We start from the raw sequence: 21,105 nt of genomic DNA on the forward strand, positions 1-21,105 counted from the left end.
TAAAAATGTTGATTGCTGTTTGCGGGGAATAAAAGGCACAGTTATTCTAGCAAAGCATATCAGTCTCTGTGTATTCATTGTTGCCGCCGACCACTCACGATCCTGCATAAAGATATAAAAGTGAAGTAGTGTTTTCCACAAAACAACAGGCTAATGATATGCCTGTGATTGGGGATGTGCCTACGGCATGCACCCTAACTACGATTTCAAATGCAACCAATCTTTTTCACGTGAACCAACACCTGCAGTGTTGTTTTTTTATTTGTCCCACAGCTCCTCTGATAACCAGCTTACAAATTAATTCATTAGCAACATGGCACGTTGAAAGTCTGTATCTGTGTTGGCAGCATCGTTTCATACCACGTCAAAATTTTGCACGAAGGTGGGTGGGTTGATGCTTTGATCTCAAGAAGAAGAACACAATTCTACCCCAGCCGCAGGCAAGAGGAACACGGGGGTAGGTAGAGGATTATCACATTCAATTTGGGCTAGTTGAGGGGGTGGCTCTATTGTGCCACTGAGCTGCTTCCCCACATACACATATAAACACTCTCAAAGGCAACTGATCTATCTGTTATGAAAGCTACGCATTATACAGACACAACTCCAGATGCTGCCAATAATACACTCATCAGGGTTTTGTTTTGGTTGTGACAGCACTTGTGCATGCATAGGGCAGCCTTGGGTGGAAAAACAACAATTACAACAACATACCACTGCATGCATCGTCATCCAGCTCATTCTCTGCAGGGACTTATTTTGAGAATGACCTAGCAAATCGAAAGAAGAGGGCATGAAATTGTCCCGTGGTTATATAAAGAGGTTGTTGCAATGAGTAAGTGGGAATGCTTCTCAACAAGGGGTATACATGCTTTGTCGCCCAAACAGCTGCTCTCGCCATGTGCATGCATCTGTTTGCAGTTGTTATTTGCTGTGAGCTTTGTGAAACAAGAAAAGTACCGCAATCACATTTGGGTTGAAATGGATGTGATTCTGAACCAGATAGGCCACAGAAAATGGATGACAGAAAATAAAAAGAGAAAATGGATGACTTGATGGATATCGATTAATCTATTGGCTCGCAATTTTTCATGAACTTGTCACAAAGAGGTTTCTAAGTGGAAATTCTAGAAAAATGATGTGGTGAAACTAGCAACTTCAAAGTAAGTATAGTTTACAGCAGTTGCATGCCTGCTTCCACCTCGGCTCCTAATCCTTTCTTAAAAGTGACGCCGTACATGGGAGCGGAAAATGAAAGTGTTCCTCTAAATGGCTTGTGGAGCGATGCCTGTCAAGTGTAACGGGTCTAGAGGGGAAATTAGCCCGAAAACATGCCAAGCGAGCACTGCGGCTGGCTGTGTGGCATCGTTCCCTCCTCAAAGGGGAAGAGGCTACACTCACACATCTCAAACACAAGGAATGCTTAATGAAACGACCAGAGAGACAAATGTGTTCTTTTCCATTCCTGACAATTCAAAGCCACAATGTTAACAACCTTGTGTTGAATTATTTTAGACTGTCATTTGTGTTGTCTCATGCTATTACATCATCTCAAAACTTTCTTTATCTACTTCTTTGGAAGCGATATTTTGTCTTTCTCTGATGAAAGCTGTGGCACATTTCTGTTGCCGTTCAATAATTTAAAAAAAAATAATAATTTAAAAGCAAAGTTGTACCTGTAGTTTTTTTTTTTAGGATTATTTTTTGGGAAGTATTTCATGAAAATACCAACACCAGGATATTATTCTTACACGTTAGAGGCACAAATTATATATATATTTTTATATTTATATTTGTATCTTCGATGTTCAAGTGAGAATATGAGTGTATAAATGACATCATATGAAAACAATTAAGACATTTTAAAATAATGTGTAACAAAATTAATTATATGTGTCCACAAAGCTCACATTGTTATCTTACATCAGATCATGACATAATTTCCTGTGTGGTGTCCCACAGGGCTCCATGTTAGGGCATTTATAGATACTATCTAATTAAAAACCATGACAATGAGGAATCTCTCTCTCTCTCTCTCTCTCTCTCTCTCACACACTCTCTCACACACTCTCTCACTCTCTCTCTCTCTCTCTCTCTCAGAAGTTATCACCTGCATCAATTTCTATATTAGCTATATCATACAATTTTATTCCAGTGGAGCCTCTGCCTCCCACCAGCAATTAAAAACTACTCTAATGTTGATTGCATCATACAAAAGCCAGGCAAAAACAAACAAACAAACCAAACTTCAACAAAAAAAAACTTCAATTGTTGTCTTAAAAAAAAAAACTTGTTAATGCTGATTAACATCTCTTTCACCCAAAACATAATTATTTATGCCTGAAGCACAAAGCCATAAATAGAAGCCAAGTCCCACTTCCTTGAAGAGCAAGGTACCCCTTTCATGTAACTAAGGCAGTGTGCAAATAGCCTTTCAAACGTTAAACATTAAACACTTACTCAAAGCAATTGTTAGACTATTTGTCCTTGTAAGTAATTTCACTTACACATCATCTTGAGAAAACTACATCTTTAAGCCCATGAATAGCCTAGAATTATTGTACCCAGGTGGAATAACTTTATTTCAACAAAACCAATTATTCCCGCATTAATCTTGTGTCCATAATCACTATAAGACTTATCGTTGTTGTTTCACCAAATGCTTCAAAGTATGAACTTTAAAAATGCCCTATTCTCAGAGAGAACACCCACAAATGAAAAATCCACCTTCACCCAAAAAGCAGATCGCTTGTTTAGTCAGAAGGAATCCTATTTAATTTGAACTGCTACTATGTCAATATCGGCACATGCAGTATGACAGCTGACTTTTTATTTTTGAGCAAATATTTCTAGTCAAAAAGCTGATTGAATAAAGCTTGTGATGTTAGTCTCTGACATTAAATACTATAAGCTAGGGATGTTAACAAAGCTTTTTCTTCATATGCTCTCATGTAGTATGACAATCAAATAATTTCTTTCAAATTCAACGTTAAAAAAGCGGCAAACTTGTTATAAAAACAGCCTTGTTTGTTAAAATTGTGAGTCATGCAACACCGGTGCAGAATCATTTCTACTAGTGTTAGTATCCAATTATTCATGGTTTCCTTAATATTAACATAAATCCAATACTATAAATTCTGAGCTCAATGAATTAAAAATAATTATCTATTTTTTTAATTCTGAGGCTCACATATTTCAAAACCCCTGAATTAGATCATTTGATAACAAATTTAGAATGATGAGCTAAAGGTTAACTCCTGAATAATTGGAGGTATTAAGCAATGTTGCAAATCAAAACGTGAGTCAAGGTTAATTAATTAGTGTTTTGAGAGGGCATCATACTTGCTCAAATATTTACCTTTCTGACGAGCCTTTGTTTTTTTAATTTGATTTCTAGTTGTTTTAGGCCGATGCGATGGATCATACCTCACACTCCCTGGAGCTAGACATTGTGCAAGTGCAGGATCCGGTGCCGTTGCCAAGCACTTCCAATGCCTCCGGAGTGGCAGCGGGGTTGTAGCTCATGTAATACTCCTGCAGCTGCGTGCTCAGGTCCTGCTCCGGCTCGGGACTCTTTTTGCGACACTTTCTCCCCACTATGGATCTCTGGTTGAGCAACCTGGTGGCACCCGGGTAGCGCCGCCACAATACGTAGATAATGGTCAAAATGAGAGACATGCTGAAGAAGAGCGCCACGCTGCCCACTACTACTTTATGTAGAGTCATATGTTCTATCTCCGGGGGTAGAATGTGAGTGGGCCGACTACGTGCCACCGAGTCTCTTGGATCTTTGCTCATATGCCCGGGGAATGTAGGACGAGGAAGAGGTTGAGGTCTAAAAGGCGGGTGTGGACCAAAAGTTTGTGGCATGAGTGGAGACCCACTTGTGGGGGCAAATGTTGGCTCATTGGTGGCTTCGGAAAAAAGCTCCGACATTGGTGAGGGCGTCTCAGTCAGAACGTAATCAGTTTCCTCACAAATGCCGTGGTTCCTTGTGGCTTCCATAATCTTTTCTCCTTGGAGATACTTTGGGCTGCTGCATATCATCGTGGTGTCTTTGGTGCCACGGAAATTTCTCAACCAAGCCACGAGTGGACATATGCCGGTGGCACAATCCCATATGTTGCCAGCGAGGCTGACAGAAGTCAGTGAGATCCACGCCGTCACCGCCTCCTGTGATACGTTGGACAATTTGTTGGATTCCAGGTTAAGAACTTGAAGGTTCGGCAAGCAGTGGAACACAGCTGGATCCAGGGTCTGTATTTCATTTCCAGACAGGTCGAGTTTCTGCAGGGTATACCATGTCCAGGGAAGGCCTTGATTGACGACCTTGATGCGGTTCCACTGCAGATAGAGTGATCTCAGATTGGCAAGTCGAGGAAACAGGAAAAAGTTGATCCGGGTGAACTGGTTGTGCTCCAGATGCAACTCCATCAGTTTCTGTAACCCTAAAAAGGTGGTGCGGGTGAGAGCCTTGATTCGATTGTAGCCCAAATCCAGAAACTCCAAACTTCGACACTCGAGGAACGCTCGTATGGGAATGTTCGAGAGACCATTGGATCGGAGGTGTAAGTTTTGCAACTTTCGCAAACCGTGGAATTGTCCCGGCTGCAGGATTTCCAACTTGTTGTATGACAGGTCTAAACTACGAAGATTGGGAATTCCGTGGAATGTTGAATTGTGCAGAGAAGTGATCCTGTTCGAGCTCATAATAAGCTCTTTAAGCCGACGGACTCCCTGGAATGCCCGACTGTCGACCGTTGAAATCTGATTGTGATCCAAGTATATCCAGAGGAGCTGACTCAGGTGAGCGAACTGATATGGTAACAGGGTGTGCAGTTCATTGTAGCGCATGGAGAGGCCCTGGCACCCGACTGAAATGTTTTCAGGGACATCCAAGAAGCCAGACGAATCACAATTGACAGTTTTCCCCTCACATCGACAGCTATTCGGGCACGTGCGCTCGCCGAAGCTGAACAATAAGGGAACTCGCAAAAGGAGGAGGAGCGGAAAGAGGAGGTGTGTCACTCGTCCATCATTCAGCATAGGACCTAGAAGGAAAGAAAAAAAAAACATTGACTGGAATGTCATTTAAATCACATCTATGACCCATTAAGGTGACCCATTAGATCAGTGGTTCTTAACCTGGGTTCAATCGAACACAGAGTGTTCAGTGAGTCAGTATCAGGGGTTTAGTAAAGGTGATGACACACCATTGTTGGCTGCAGGTGATCACGCTACATTGCTTGGTCTATCTGTGCTGCAGGGAATTTGGTGTGCTCATATTAATGGTACGTCGTGAGATTTCTTTATTGTAATCCCTTTGTACTAACTATGTCCAGCAAAAAAAAAAAAAAAAAAGTAATTGGACAAATATGTGCCATATGAAGTCACATGCATGATGGAACGTATGGTGTTCCACAGGGCTCAATTCTAGAGCCTCTGCTGTTTTTTTATTGTATTTCCTGCTGAATGTGCAGGGGCAACCGGTGCGGTTCAGTACCGCCAACAAGGTTAAGAACCAACTGCATTAGATAATTGGTAATTGGTGGCTCACACTATGGACCTCATGGGGAGCATGGCTCAAGCTTTGTCTTTTTTACCTCCCTCTCCCTAAGCGTCTTCCTTTCTTATCTAATATGTCGGGTGTTCAAAAGCGAGGAACGGCAGGTATTTTTTGTCATTTCTCCCTCTGTTGGTCATTATTGTTGGTTATTATTATTATTATTTTTCATGTTTCTTACTCTGTGATTTGTGCATGTGCAATGACAGTAAATATTCATTCATTAATTCATATCTTTTGACATATTGTTTCAAGTTATTTTCTGACACACAAAAATACATTAGAATTTCATGGTGTATTCCTGCAACAAAGTTCAAGCAAACAATGCACACAGCACGAAACAAAAAAAAATTGTATCGCTAACCCCAATAACTCAGGCTATACTGTACTACTGCCCGTTTGGAGACCATTAAAGTAGATGATGTGGGTATTTTACGATGGCAGTGACAGAGATGTTATCCTCCTCATTACAAATTAGAGGACTGCGTATTATACAGCGGTTATTTACGGTAGAATTACCACATATTCTCTGGATGAATTAAATTGTGGCATGGCCTAAGCCCTTGCAGTTATTTTCTCTTTCTTTTGAGAAGCACATATAAAAAAAAAAATAATAATGCATTCTGTAGACACAAATGCAGACTATAATTAAGAACAGTGATAGAGAATGTGAATGATGTGAATTGATGGTGAGTAAATGAGAGTAGGGACAACGTGCCATGTGAAAATGTGTTCTATTAATAAATCTCTTGACTCCTCCAAGCCATAAATGCACTGCAGCTTCCATCTTATCCATTAGCTGCTCTGTGAAGTGGTTAAGTGTTCAATGCACCGGACCCATTCATTAGTTTTCTTAAACTGATGTTCTCATTGGAGCAGTTAGAAGGGTCTTCGGGAGCCCAAAGAGTCCAAACAGTTTTCGATGATCTAAAACCTTAGGCAATATGATGTGCATGAGAGCTTTGGCATTCAGACATTTTCTCATTGGCATTGCTGCTTGACAGCATCTGTAATTATTGTACATTGATTCAGTATAGATCCCCGCATAGACACAAGATTAAGACACAAGTGTATATAAAGTCCCCATGTGAGACTTAACTTGACTCTCTCTATAGCTTGATTCACCCGCGATTCAGTGCCGTGGTCTTATTCTTTATTTTCATGACACCAATATTAGAAAAGCTAACACTTCATACTTTGAGTGACTCTTATGTAGCAGTAGCAATATTTTAAAGGCAACATTGTGTAAAATACTTCTTCAAAAAGCCTCATCTCTGCTCATTAAAAAAAAAAACAGGCAATAAAATCTATTTAAAAAAAAAAAGACTAGTTTTGCTGACAACCAAGAGATTGAACCTAATCCGCTACACAGACATCGGATTATTTCACTTTTTTTCTTCTTGGCAAAGCTTGACCAATTGTAGCCAGAGGCTCCTACGGTTTTCTATACAAAATAACTATTGAAAATCTTGACAAATGCTGCATAAAGGGCCGGTCTGTCTGTCTGTCTATCAGTCTGTGTCATTCATTCATTCATTCATATATTGTGCATCTATGAGTCTGGAGTATTACTAGTTAGCCATCATGTTTTTTCACTTAGTAACCTTTGTGTTTGAAAGAGATGCAATTTCAGACATCCCTTCACCCATTATGTACTAATTAGTTTTGTTTGTTTGTTTTCGCCAAAAATCTAACATGCAACGGCTCATAACTCGGTAAATTGGTGAACTTGTAAATCGTGCAACCACTGTATGAACAACTAAAACTTGTGTGCAAATGCACCACCCAGTAAGGTTTCCAGAAGCTCTCACAACACATCTTTTCATATGTCACCTAAGGTTATGCACTGATGGCAAGTTTGTTTTTTTTTAATCCCCAAAAAATGAGACTACTTTCCAGCCTAAGGGAAATAGAAGGTTGTGCCAGTCCCCGAAGAGTCAGCTGTCGTGTTGCTTGGCATTGCGACGACTTGATATTTCATCTGAATGCACAACGCTCTTAGCACCGATGCAAAGGCTATTAACCAGAGTGCCTGAGTGGGTTGGCCAACAGTGTGCAGGTCAAATTCTGAAGCACTTCAAACAAATGAAAAGAGAGTCAGAAAACCAACTATATGCACTATTTATTACAAAATGTTCAACTATGCAGCACCTTATGAACATTATATTACAGTTTGCGTTTCATTGCAAAGACATTTTGGGATTAGAATCGGGCACAATAGCACAATCAACCTCCTCCATTATGCAAACAGCCATTTCCCCATTGCGTTTTTTTTTTTTTTTGACTGAGCTGGTATGCAGCAAGGAATGCATAAAGGCTGCATTTTCATGAAATCAAGTTTCAGCAAAACCAAAATGGAACCAACGCCTAATAAATGTCACTGCTGCTGTTTTAGTAGTTAGCATATTTTATTGTTCAACGACTGCAGTGAGAAAGCTCATTCAAAGAATAAAGATATAGCCTAACAGTTTTGTGCAGTATCACAAAATTATGATAATGGTGTGTGCCAGTGCAAGCCTCATATAAGGTGTATGGGAATTCGAAGGAAGATTAAACTTTAAACCTGCTGGAACCACAGCTAAATATTGGCACAGGTAGTGTTTCATATTTTTGGGTGAATTTGCTCAATTCATTAAATGCACTATTTACACACAGCTATAGACGAATCAGGGCAGAAGGTGGTCTCCAAATGTCCATTTCCCAGTAGTGATCTGTGATCTTTCTATATCCAATTTTACAATAATAATAATAATAATAATAATAATAATAATAATAATCTGCTCATTGAGGTCTGCTTGCAGTTCCTCAACATACTTTATGAATTTCAAGCTCCTCCATGGACTCCACTCCAGAAAATCAGATTCCGCTTCCACTATGTCAATGAGTATCAGCTCACCTCTAAAACAGGGCATTTAAAAAAAAATAAAAATAATAAAATGAGAGGAGATGCTTCATTTGGCTGCAAATCAAGTAAACAACGGTGCTCAAGATGTCTGTGTCTGCTTCACGATAGACTAGTGTTAATTTTATCAGCCATTTTTAAAATTTAATATCAGTTTTTTTTTGTTTTGTCAGAAGATAATGTTGAACATTTCAGATCAAAAAAATTTTCACGTAAAATGTTCTCAGATTTTGGATGAAAAACAACTTGACACACAATTACAGTATATCAACAAATGTCTACTATGGCTCCATTCTATGAGCTAGTAAATTAGCCAGCATTAGTTAGCGGTCGGATTAACATTATTGTTGGAGCGTAATAGCCATTTAGTTTCCGTTGAAGAAATTAACGAAACGAAAAAAAGAGCCCATAATGTAAAGTAAATCACTAATGTAATGGAAAAGTCAAAACGGCGTTGTTTTACACCACAGCAAATTAATCTGTGAAATTAAAACTTTTGTGCGAATCAAATCAGAGAATTATTAGAAAGTTCAGCTTCACTCGATCTCTTTGCCAGTCAGCGAAGCTGCTAGTTTGATAGTGTATGATGTGTGACTGAGCTTAGGCAAGCAGAATCCGAGATGGGCACTTTAGTATTGTGATTTACGACATAACTGACCATGCGCACTTAGATTTAAGGCACATAAAATGAAAAGCACTCCCAGGGCTTAAAGTATGTGACATATTATAAGTCACGGGGACCATCTTATGCAGCGGCGATTCGCTCGACACATTGCCATTACAATATTGAAATGAAGTATGTTTTTAGCCAACTAAAACCTAATATTTCAGAGACAATCGTTTCAAATTTAGATGTCAGGCGGATTATCAACTTAGAGCAAAAGCAGGTAGTTGTCTGAAGTGGCTTACACACACTCACACGCACACACACACACACATAACATACTCACCCACATACAAAATTAAAAAAAAATAAAATAATAAAATAAATAAAAAAATAAAAAATAAAAAAAATAAAAATATATAAAAATAAAATTAAAAATTTTAAAGAAGAGAGAGCAATGATGATGACATGTCAAATCTGTAAAATTACAGAATGAAGAATACTGAGCCCTCCAGAAAAAAAATAAAATAAAAAAATTAAAAATAAAGTGGCTTATTTATGATAAAGAGCTGTGCATAATAAACCAAATAGAAATGAGAACTTTAAATACTGTCCACGGTTTTAGACCAGAACAGCAACACAGTACTGAAGGAAAAGATTGCTGGCAAATAGCAACCAGTAATGGCAACTGGACCAATTAGATTACAAAGTGATGCGATGAACACTCAATTTTGTGAGCTCACTTTTGCTGACCGGCTTAGTGGGGGATGTTATAATCAAGGTCTCATGAGTGCATTGACCTCCTCAAGTATAAAAAGTAGATAAATGAAGGTCTGTGCTTCAGCTGCTCGTTGGCTCTTTCATCAGAAAAGAAGAAAGACTTAAATTATTAACTCGTCAAGCCCTATCGCCAACCTTAAGACATTTCTCAAAGTGCGCCCATTAGCATTCTAGATCGGTATGAATATGCAGAAGGGTATGTAGAGTAGAAGTCCAATGAATAAGTGGCTTTAACATACGTCAATTTCTCACAGTCATTAAGTGCTGTACTGCAGCGCAGGTTTAACTTGTTTATAGATTTGTTGATGATGTTTATCATGGTCACTTCCTGTACTATATGGATGGATTCTTATTGACTGGTTGGAGTGGGTTGATTATTTACTCTTTCACTGTAATATAAAGTCATCTTAAGCCCCATAAAACCTAACAAACATGTAAAATAGCAGTGTGGATTCTCAACAAACTGGTCTCCCTTTCAAAAGAAGAAAATATGGGGCTGGAATTGAGTGATTGCTTATCTTTGTGTTCATATTTCACAATCCCATGGCTTCTACTCTACTAATAAAAAAATATTCAGAACGGATGGATGACCAAATTTCAAAGTTCTGTTGTCCAATTGAAAACAACCACAGAGGTCTTAATGTTTTTTCTTGTCCTAAGGAAATTTTGAATATTTAGTTTCAAGCAAAACTTGAATAAACCATTCACGCATTCACTACCAACACTCGCAAACATTCACCCCTCAGTGTGATACGGGTTTATGCAAACAATAGTAGCATTCGTTGTTTTTTCCCGTGGTTGACTGCTCTGCAATTTATCAAAACAAACTCACATTTTGAACTGTTTATCCGCCCTGTCTGTCAAACATCACAAACTTGAAATAATCATCTGAAACAGTCAAATGATAACTTGATATCACACATTCTTGTTGATTGGATTGGGGAAAGTGAATACGGCAACGTGATTGGGTAACAGGTACGAAATTATTTTGTTTTTTGTCCCCTATGTATATTTAGACTTGAGCAAATCCACATTTGAAATTACAAGGTTGCAAGCTTTGACAGAGTGGAAAATAATAAAAGTGGACAAAATGTGTTCCTGGTGTGCGAAATGCACAAAGCAATGCGGGCCAGAAGATTATTATTTTATTTTATTTTTTTAAAGCAAGTTACTGTAATCTTCAAGCATGTTTGAACAAAGGTTTGATAATATTAGACACAGTAATAGCGTATTTCCACTCCAACCCATGCACGCACTCTGAAGAAGAACACAAACACTTTGGTAAGTTATTTTGTTTTTCCCCCTCGCCGATGTCCATTACTGATGACATCACAGGACCGACCGCCCAATCAACTGCCGTGGTGTTTTACGTCATGAGACCCAAGTTGTTTTTTATGTGTTTTTGTTACTTTTATTAGGCATGTGCCGATAACTCGTTTGATGGTGCGCCACAGTTTTAAAAATTCAGAAGGGGGGCCCCCGGTGACCCGCGTCCGGGCAAAAGAAACCCCCATCCAATATTTGTACTCATCATAAGAGGTCAGTGAGCCATGTTTTGTCTGATCCCTCACCTAGGACCTGATTGCCATGGGTGGCATAAAGCCCCAGGCAACACGATAAGGTAACTCACGGAGGTGCTTTGAAGTTAATTGCCTCTAATTAACTTTTTTTCTCCTGAATAAGCAGAGCGCAATTACGCACAGGGGATGAGAAGGAGGGAGCAAGAGAAAGCGACACTGCAAACACAGATGCATTTTTGCTCTGATTAATGTGTGTTGTCCAAGAAAAAAATAATTTTAAAATCTGTACCGAAGGTCACTAGTTAGCCCCAAGGACAATATGAGTAGCTAATGGATATTTATTAAAACTAGCTCACAAGTGATGGGACTTTATATATAGATATTTATATAGATTATATATATTTTGTGGCGGCACGGTGGCTGACTGGTTAGAACGTCTGCCTCTCAGTGCAGAGGACGTGAGATCGAGGCTTCGGCCTTCCTGGGTGGAGTTAGCATGTTCTTCCCGTGCTTGCGTGGGTTTTCCCCGGGTACTCCGGTTTCCTCCCACATTCCAAACACATGCATGGCAGGTTAATTGAACACTCCAAATTGTCCATAGGTGTGATTGTGATGTGGATGGTTGTTAGTCTCTATGTGCCCTGCGATTGGCTGGCAACCAGTTCAGGGTGTGCCCCGCCTACTGCCCGAAGGCAGCTTGTGAGGACAAGCGGTTAAGAAGATGGATGGATATATATTTTGTTTAAGAATAAAATAGATGGTGTTCAATAGGAAGAAATGTGTTGTTTTTATTTACACTAATATGTTTTAAATGGCATTTTAGAGCTATAATTTTAATACTGTGACATTGCAATATCTCTGCTCACAGTTATCATACCATCAGATCAGATCTAATATCAGCTCATGCCTAACTTTAAATTGAATTCATAAAATTAACAAATATTTTCCTCCTGTCTCAAAACAGCAAATTGGCGCTAACTATGCCATCGCTGGCTTACAACAAAACAAGAAAAGAGTGAAAAACTTGAGACCATTTCTGTGCTTTGAAGCTCAATTTGGTATTTTTAATCTTATTTTGAGAACTGTTTTGGTACGTTAGTTATTTTGTTGTTGTTGTTGCATAATAAAGGCAAACATATCCTCTTAGTTATCCCGCCAAGTACGATGCACACACTGAAGATGAAATCAAAAAGCATCTACAGCAATTTCAAGATGAGGTGAGCGCCTCAGCTCAGCAAATAAATGCGATGGAGTTTATTAGCTGATGGCTGAGAAAGCGAGCAGACTTTATTGCGCCTCTTGTCACTTCACATGTGTGTGTTGCACTTTGAAATCATAGCAGTTTACCGATCCAGACTTGGAAATATCAACTGTTTCCGACATTACCGAGCACATTTCACATCTTGTTTATAATTGAAGTCTCATGAAATATAGCTTTTGGCTGCAATGCATTGGCTTGGCAATATGTATTCAAATGCAAGCAATCAAAAATAAAAACCCGGACAGGATTCTGCTACACAACGAGATCAAAATCTAGTTTAGAGCAGACAACTGTATCTTGTTGGCACGCAGACTCATTAGTGCTGTGATTGTTTCTCTCCCTGTCACGCTGGAATCTCGGACTTTTGGTTATATTTCTTCTGTGTCCCGCCTGCAGCCTTCCCGTGGACTCAAGCAAATTAAAATGAGACTTTGTTGGATGTGGTGATTCATGCAGATATCGCAACTGTAAGTAGAAATAGTTCCCTCGGAAATTGCACGAGAATACAAGAGAAACAGATGAATCGGGAGAATCTGTTAATACATGACAACATTTGGAGCTATACTGACAAATGTGAAGATTTTTACCTTTCACGCGATGCTCGCAATACATTAACCTTATGATTTCTGAAGATAGGAGGGAGTTAAAAAAAAGTGTTGTTTTTAACCCTGGAGAACCCAAGAACCCTTTTCTTCTTTGGAAAATTATGAATTATACATTAAACAACTGCTATAAGTTCACTGAACACCAAAATATATGTTTTTTCAATTTTAACCCTTTTTTTTAACTAGCTCAGAGTTGCTAATTTATCAAAATATATATATATAAAACATACTCCTAGGCATTCTGCAACATGATACGAAATAGATTAACAAAAAAAACACACAATTTTACCATCTGATGGTTTGCTGAGAAGATGGTTTTGTTTGGATTGATTTCCAGCTCAACAAAACAGCATGTTGCCAGCCATCTTGTAACCACCGCCCTGGCTCATGTAAGTGCAATATTCATCCACTAGATGGCCCCATGCAGGGGTCAGAAGTGGCACTCTGGACTTGTGAAGTTAAATTTGTAAAAAAAAAATAAAAAAAAAAAAAAAGGTCTTCGTTATTTGAGTAGCAGAATTCATAGGGGCCAAATTTGACCCTGTGGGTTCTCCAGGTACAGCCAATAAAACACCCAAAACAGATTCTACACTATTATGACTACTGTAAGGTTGCAACATGAGCAAAAGATAACCCACAGACAACGTAAAAAATCAAATTAAAAAAAGGCTGACATCAACACAATAACAGCGATGACAAACCGAGGCGGATAGTCGCAGCGTGCAAAAATAAACAAACAGTAGAACCAATAACAGAACTAAAATAGTCAACCGTATAAGAATACACTAGTTGCGAATAACAGAAGATTAGAAAAAGTCACTACACAAGTGGGATACAGGGACAAATAAAAGGTACCGTTTCTAAACTACGCACATTTAGAAAACTGGACAAAAGACTCATCTACACAAAACAAGGAACAAAGTATGAAAAGGGATACCGGAATTACTTATACGGATGGAAAACTGGAGACCAGAAACCAGAGAATTGGGAAAAAAAAATTGAAACAGAATCATGACTGTCAGGTCATCAATACAAAATGACATGCGAAGGTGCAAAACCAATGATGGACTTTTACTTGGACTCAGTAATTCAGATACAACATATTTTAATTCTTCCACATGTGTATATTACACTCTAAAAACAGTTGGGTCAAAAGAAACCCAATTATGGATCAAAAATGGAACGATCCATTTTATGGGTCAATTTGACCCAACTTTCTCAGTTGCTTTATACGAAACGACCCAATATTTTCGGACCAATATTTATGAGTTGTTTTACACGAAAAGACCCATTTCTTGACTCAAAGTAGTCTCGAAAAAACCCAAGTAGAGGATCGGTCCGTTTTTGAACACATAGTTTGGTTATTTTTGACCAAACTGTTTTTAGAGTATACCTTCTTGAAACTTCTGGAACCCTTGCAGCTTATAACTGTGGTTTAGTAAAAGCTTCGTCTGTCAATTTAGTTTAGTAACTTACATGTCACTGTTGCCTGAAAGACCCCCCCCCCCCCCCCCCCCTCTCTCTCTCTCTGAGGCTGGGAGCATATAGGGATGACATCAGAGCAATCTAACTGGACAATCAACATTTAAGACAAAAAAAACCAATAATCATTCTATAAATTTACAAAACTCACTAGAAGCACATTTTACAACTGCGAAATTCTTTTTTTTTTTTTTCCTGGAGAGCTCAGTATTGTTCATTCGGTAATTTTACCGATTTGACATGTCATCATCATTGCTCTCTTTTTTTTTCTTTTTTTTTATATATATTTTTTTAAATAAATTTTTATTTTGTATGTGGGTGAGTATGTGCATGTGCGTGCGTGTGAGTGTGTATTCATTAGTTCACCTAAAACCTATTAAAAAATCCCATACCGTTCACCTAAACCGAACACTTCAGAACCCAGCCAGAGCCGTGAGGCCGTCAGGAGACCCGAGGAAGGACCAAAGAACACATTCAAGAGTCCATCTGAGAAATTCTGGCAGAGATGAATTTTTTCTTCTTCCTGGTTTATGCAGATGATTAATGCAAGGCTTTATTCACAATGGTTTACTCGGCGCCAGGAATCGCGAATCAAAACCATTTCACTATATTACAATGTCACTCCCCTTCCATTGTGTCCTGCTTTCATTTTGTGTAAACTCGTTAAGGATGCTTGTAATGACTGTGCGCTTGTTACTGTGACAGCGACTGTAGACGGACATAAAACTGACTGACAGTTTCCTTACAAGCAGCCAGCCTCTCCTCAAGAACTAAAGTGACCTCTGTCCCTAGCTATAAATTACGGCAATGTTGGCTAACCGTGTCCAGATCCAAGATTTCCTGGGAGGCTTAGTTTGGTGGAAGTCGATTACCATTTCCTTGGTTTTACATGAATCAATTTGCATCTGCCAAACGCTGGCTCTCTCCGCTAACTCTTTCCGACCTCTGTCCGTATCTTCTCGCAAGAGAAACATCGGTATTCCGCAGCCGGTGCTTTGTTTCCTCCTGGCTGCTACAATCATTTCAAGAGGTCACGGATCTGAATGTTACCCCCTGAGACATGCTGTCTCACCAACGTTCGCGCTTGCGTGTGTGTGGTGGACGTGTTTCGTTCTCCCCCCTGGGTGGTTTAATTACCTGTGCCAAGAAGGTTGTGTTTTCATTGCCGCTAGTTTTTCACTTTGTTTGGTTTGAAGTCCTGCAATTTGCCAGCTGGAAATCTGCATGCTGAGAATGAGTCTAATTTTAGTGAGTTGATTAACTCTTTGACTGCCATGGACGTTAAAAGGCGTCAAGTAAAAACCTACGGAGGGCCGCCAATGACGTTAAAAGACGTCATCCAATTTTTTTTATTTTATTTTTTGAAACGGGCGGAGGGAAGCCTTGGGCAGCTGTGGTGAATGTTTCAAGCAGATCTAGTTAGCCTAATGACTATTTTTGGCCCCTAGATGGCAGCAATGACTCTCTTTTGACAAGATTGGGTAGGCGTCAGTAGAAGACGTGAGGCGGAGCTAGAGGGGACAATGGCTGGGGAAGGGAAGAGAACATGGCGACCGGTTGCAAGCGGCTCACGCTCGAGCAGTTTGAAACGAAATATTGTATATTGTGGAAAAGCAGTATGTAAATTCAGTGTGATTATTTTCATAACGCTGTCCTTTGGTCAAGTGTGAACGCTCGCATCAAAAAGGTTTCAGTGCTTTTTTTTTCTTTCTTTCTAGAGCTCAGTATTGTTCATTCGGTAATTTTGCCGATTTGACATGTCATCATCATTGCTCTCCTTTTTTCTTTTTCTTTTTGTGGATCAATACCACTTGAAGCGGTGGTCTCAGTCCAATTGCAAAGTTTCCTTGAGCTGTAAGAACCGTTTTAAAAGCAACAGAAATCAAATATGTAGCAGGAAAATGTTTACACAGGCATCACAATGGCATCGTTTTTACAAGATTTCTCTCTCTCCACTTGGTTGTTATAGAGAAACTTTAAGTTTAATGATAGAGGTGTGTTAAGTAAGCTATTATTTGAGGGAGGAATAACTCGTATGATCAAAATTAGTTATCATTTCCATTGCTTTGCGAGAAAAAAAAAGCTCAGTGCTAACACAAATCGTTTTTATTTATCCAATGCAGTCGTTACGCTTTGTTAGGATGATAATAAAGCATCTCTGCTTTGATGCTGGTTTTTTATACTGTGGATGGTGCTTTAATTGAGAAGCTTTATTATTTGAGGCTTTTAGGATCATTTTAAAAATAAAAGCGCAAAAAGGAACATAACAGACCAAAAGGCAAGTGTTTATAATTTAAGTTATTCTTCAAAATGTTGTTTGCATTTATACACTCTATTGTCTATAAATCATTAATATTCCATAAAAATGTTTGTTTTCTTTCCACACAAATGTGCATCTTTCCAAAATAATGACTCCTCCTCCAAGGACCAATTACAATCTCTGGTAATGGAAGAATGTGTTTCATGGAATAAATTGACTTTTTTAATGGTCACTTTCATTATAATTCTACAAAATAGAAATGCTGCTTGACTGTACTTTTTGAACAATTCTGTTGCTATTTGAGGCGAGACAGCGTGCATAAAAGAACACGGATACTTCACTACTGCGGATGGTCGTCAAGAGACACATACTAGACAGGACATTGGATACACTGGAACAATCTAATGAGATCCAATGCAAGAGCTATAAGTGTGCGTGCGTCCCTCCCTCTCCCTCTCCCTCTCCCTCTCCCTCTCCCTCTCCCTCTCCCTCTCCCTCTCCCTCTCCCTCTCCCTCTCCCTCTCCCTCTCCCTCTCCCTCTCCCTCTCCCTCTCTCTCTCTCTCTCTCTCTCTCTCTCTCTCTCTCTCTCTCTCTCTATATATATATATATATATATAGATATATATATCTATCAGGGGTGTTAGAAAAAATTGATTCGGCAATATATCGCGATATTACAGCGCGCGATTCTCGAATCGATTCGATATGCGGTCAAATCGATTTTTAGACATAAATTTTTTATGGGAATATTCAACAAAATGTCTTACTTAGGGTTAACACATTAAGCATGGAAGAATGTTATATTAATGGAACATTAAGCCTTAATATTTTATTTCAGTGCTGTTCAAACATGAAACAGACTGCAACCTGTTTGTTAAATGCAGTGGCTCAGTTATAAGACTGAATTTTCAGATTAATGAATACATTTTCAAGTTTTCTGATTTGTATTTTCTACATTTGAATAAAAAAAAAAAATCGCAATAATCAATTTATAAATTAGTATCGGGATTAATCGGCATTGAATCGAATCGTCACCTATAAATCGTGATACGAATCGAATCGCCAGGTACTGCAGAGAGGGGGTAGGAACGGTTTTAGAGCGTGTTGCCCAATCTACGAAAACGGGCGCCCTTAAAAAAAATTGGCAAAAAATGTTGGTGGGTGGGAAGCAATAAAATCTTCCTGGTGGAAACTGACCCCAACCCCCCACCCCCCATGCATAACCCTGCATAAAATAATTACACATACACAATTTGCCCAAGTTACAAGACATTATAGGAATTCACTCAAGTTTACAAATGTGGACAATTAAGTCTTCTAATTTAGTTGATATAGGATTAGCCGATAGCAAAACCCAGAATACAATGACAATGATAAAAAAAAATTAAAAGACATCAACACAGTTTATTAATTCTGTGTCATCTGACTAAAAATAAAACCATCACCAGGCTATTGTGGTTGTGAACAAGCTAACATTGCTGAATTCCTGTATTTTTTTTTCTTTTAATTGTCGACTTTACTGAAACATTGATTTTATTTCTTTATTTTTCTTTTTTGTATTGTGGCAAAAATGCAAGTGACCTAGCATGCTAGTGGCTTACCCAACACATTCCTTTGTTTTTATAGTTTATTTTAGAATTGTGGTCTTTAATTTCAGTAACAACTTTCCTTATTAAACTTTCAGATCGCCTCTTGACTTGAGTGGTTTTTTTTTTTTTTGCAGAGTGCCCTATTCTCATACTCGCTTGTTATGTTTCTCCTAGCTTGTTTAGAGTAGCAGCACACCGCTTATACTGCAAAGCAGTGGTGTCAAAATCCGGTCCTCGAGGGCCCGATTCTTGCATGTTTTGGAGGTTTCCCCACGTTCAACACAGCTGATTCATATTTAACCTCATCAGCAAGCTCCGCAGGAGCGTGATAATTATCCTGATCATTGAAGCAGGTGTGTTGGAATAGAGTATCCTCGAAAACATGCAGGACTCAAGCCCTCCAGGACCGAATCTTGACACATGTGCTGTAAAGGAAGAAGACCAATGCTGACAAGCACAAAATTAACCCCTAGGCGTTATTGTGACCATTTTTTGGCTTTTTGTTGGTTCTGACCAAGCCATTTCAAAATAAAATACTGCCCACGGGTTAATGCAGGCACACTAAACCATATTGTTGGATGATGTCACTGGGAGTAAAAACGATCTGATTGCTGCATTTGGGCCACACGTGAATTGTTCAAGTGACACAATTCCGACTTCTCTTTCCCAATTGGCACAATTCAGATGAAAACTAGTTAATGCATGACTTTGTTGAATAAGTAGCTGTTATTAAATATTCAAAAGCATCATTTTGAGTGCAAATTAGTTGCAATAAGATGCTCGTGAAAACTTATATATATATATGTTTATATGTGTGGGCAGTGTGGAAGGCCCTCTGCCTGGGTCATGTACACTCACAACGTGTGTGTTGCAATATAATGAGATTTAGCAAATACTGTATTCTGCCTCTACCAAAATAATAATGCACAATTTAAATTGACAATGTCAGTTATTTGCATTTGTACCATAAATCACTCATTTTTACTCGATAAACTGGGATTAGAGAGATAACTGGGAACTGGTTAAAGAACTAGTTAACAAAACAAACACAATATGTTATAATGGGTGAACAGTAATCTGATAAATTTGGTATTGTTTGTGGTATACCATAGGGATCAGTGCTGAGTCCTTGGCTTTTTAATTTGTACATAAATGACAAAAAAAAAAAGACAATGTCAGTTTTCCCCCCTCTTTTTTAAAAAAAAAAAATACTTTGCTGCTCTTGTGTAGTTGAATCAGTTGACCAAAATATTTTTTCCAGCCTTTAATTACGACAGAAACAATAGCATGATGCAGTTCTGGTTTTATCACTCCTAACAAGCACAAAACTCGTGAAATACTTATAAATCAAACAAACACACAATTGTGTTTGTAAATGTAACGTTTGTAATACAGCTCATGTGGACGTATCATATTTTATTCTCACCTATTTTAAGTGTTTGTTTGGACAAACAAAAAAATGGGAAGGGTGTAAACAAATGGAGCTCTTTGCAAACACACGCATGCCGCACCACAGCGTGTGCGAGCAAACATGGAAATGAGTCCCTCACTGCATATCCAACATCATGGGCATGCAAAAATCTTGATATTTTTCATCCAAAAATTCAGCACTGTGTTTGAACCACTCTACCCCACACAGTAAAAAAAAAAATGAAGATTGATTGAAGCTGCAGAAGGCAAGGCAAGTGTGGGTTTGTGGCTCCTGAGCTGTACCTTCTGAGCACTAAAATGGAGGAGGCGTGTGGGATGAGATTGGAGGAGCTGTTTGAGGAGTAGGGGGGGGGGGGCAGCAGAAGTTAGAAGAATGACTCAAATCTGACAGTTTGCGATGCTGTGGAAAAGTGCGGACTGATCCCTGCGTTTCCATTTGGCTCGTATCTTTGGATTCACCTCAATTAAGTGCCGTTAGGTCGCATTTGTTCTACATTCCGCATCAAAATGTGACATGATCTCCCCCTTCTTCACGAATGAACCCTTGCTGCGATCATTTTGTACATAAGTGCATGGTGAAAGTATGGTGGAAGATTAGAACAATTGATGAACAATATGCAAATTGTCAACGAGATGAGCACGAGATGCACCCAACTACATTTAGTACATGTTTTACTCACCCATGTTTTCTCATCCGCGCGTCCGCTCCGTTCCCGGTAAACAGTAGTGCAATCCTATCAGCACCGATCACGACTTGCGTCGCTTGTCCAATCCAGATCCTGAAAAACCGGCGGACCCTCTCAAGCAAGCAGTGAATCACCTTCCATCACCTCGACAAAAAAAATACAAAATGAAAATCTTCCGGCGATTCAAGCCTTCAAAGTTTGTTCCAATGCGCACTGACGCTGCGTAACTTGCCACGCGCAATCGAAAACGTCTCATCAAAACCCGATTTGAGAACGGCTCTTCGGATTTGAAGCATGATTTTTAGAAAAACAAAACACAAATCAGCTCGTTTCAAAAGTGGAAAAAGAAAAAGTCAAAAAGAGCAGGCTTGTGACGCAGAGATGGGCGCAGCCTCCTTCCCGAAGCAGGTGCTCCATGCGA

General features: G+C 39.0%; 1 protein-coding gene across 2 annotated transcripts in view; it reads right to left on the reverse strand.

The window, feature by feature from the left end:
- LOC144034341 (leucine-rich repeat transmembrane neuronal protein 4-like) overlaps nucleotides 1-21,105 on the reverse strand; it is a 43,876-nt gene extending 22,771 nt beyond the window's left edge. The window contains exons 1-2 of one of the 2 annotated variants that reach the window (XR_013288204.1): nucleotides 20,679-21,105; nucleotides 3,359-5,051 (exon numbers count right to left, since the gene is read on the reverse strand). Coding sequence is in view for 1 of the 2 variants with exons in the window: in XM_077543106.1 (XP_077399232.1) it covers nucleotides 3,427-5,051; nucleotides 20,679-20,682 (1,629 nt within the window). In the remaining variant the exon portion in view is untranslated. The remainder of the gene's footprint in view (nucleotides 1-3,358; nucleotides 5,052-20,678) is intronic. The other variant, XM_077543106.1, reaches the window with a different exon arrangement.

Source organism: Vanacampus margaritifer, chromosome 14, assembly GCF_051991255.1.
Source record: "Vanacampus margaritifer isolate UIUO_Vmar chromosome 14, RoL_Vmar_1.0, whole genome shotgun sequence".
NCBI lineage: Eukaryota > Metazoa > Chordata > Actinopteri > Syngnathiformes > Syngnathidae > Vanacampus > Vanacampus margaritifer.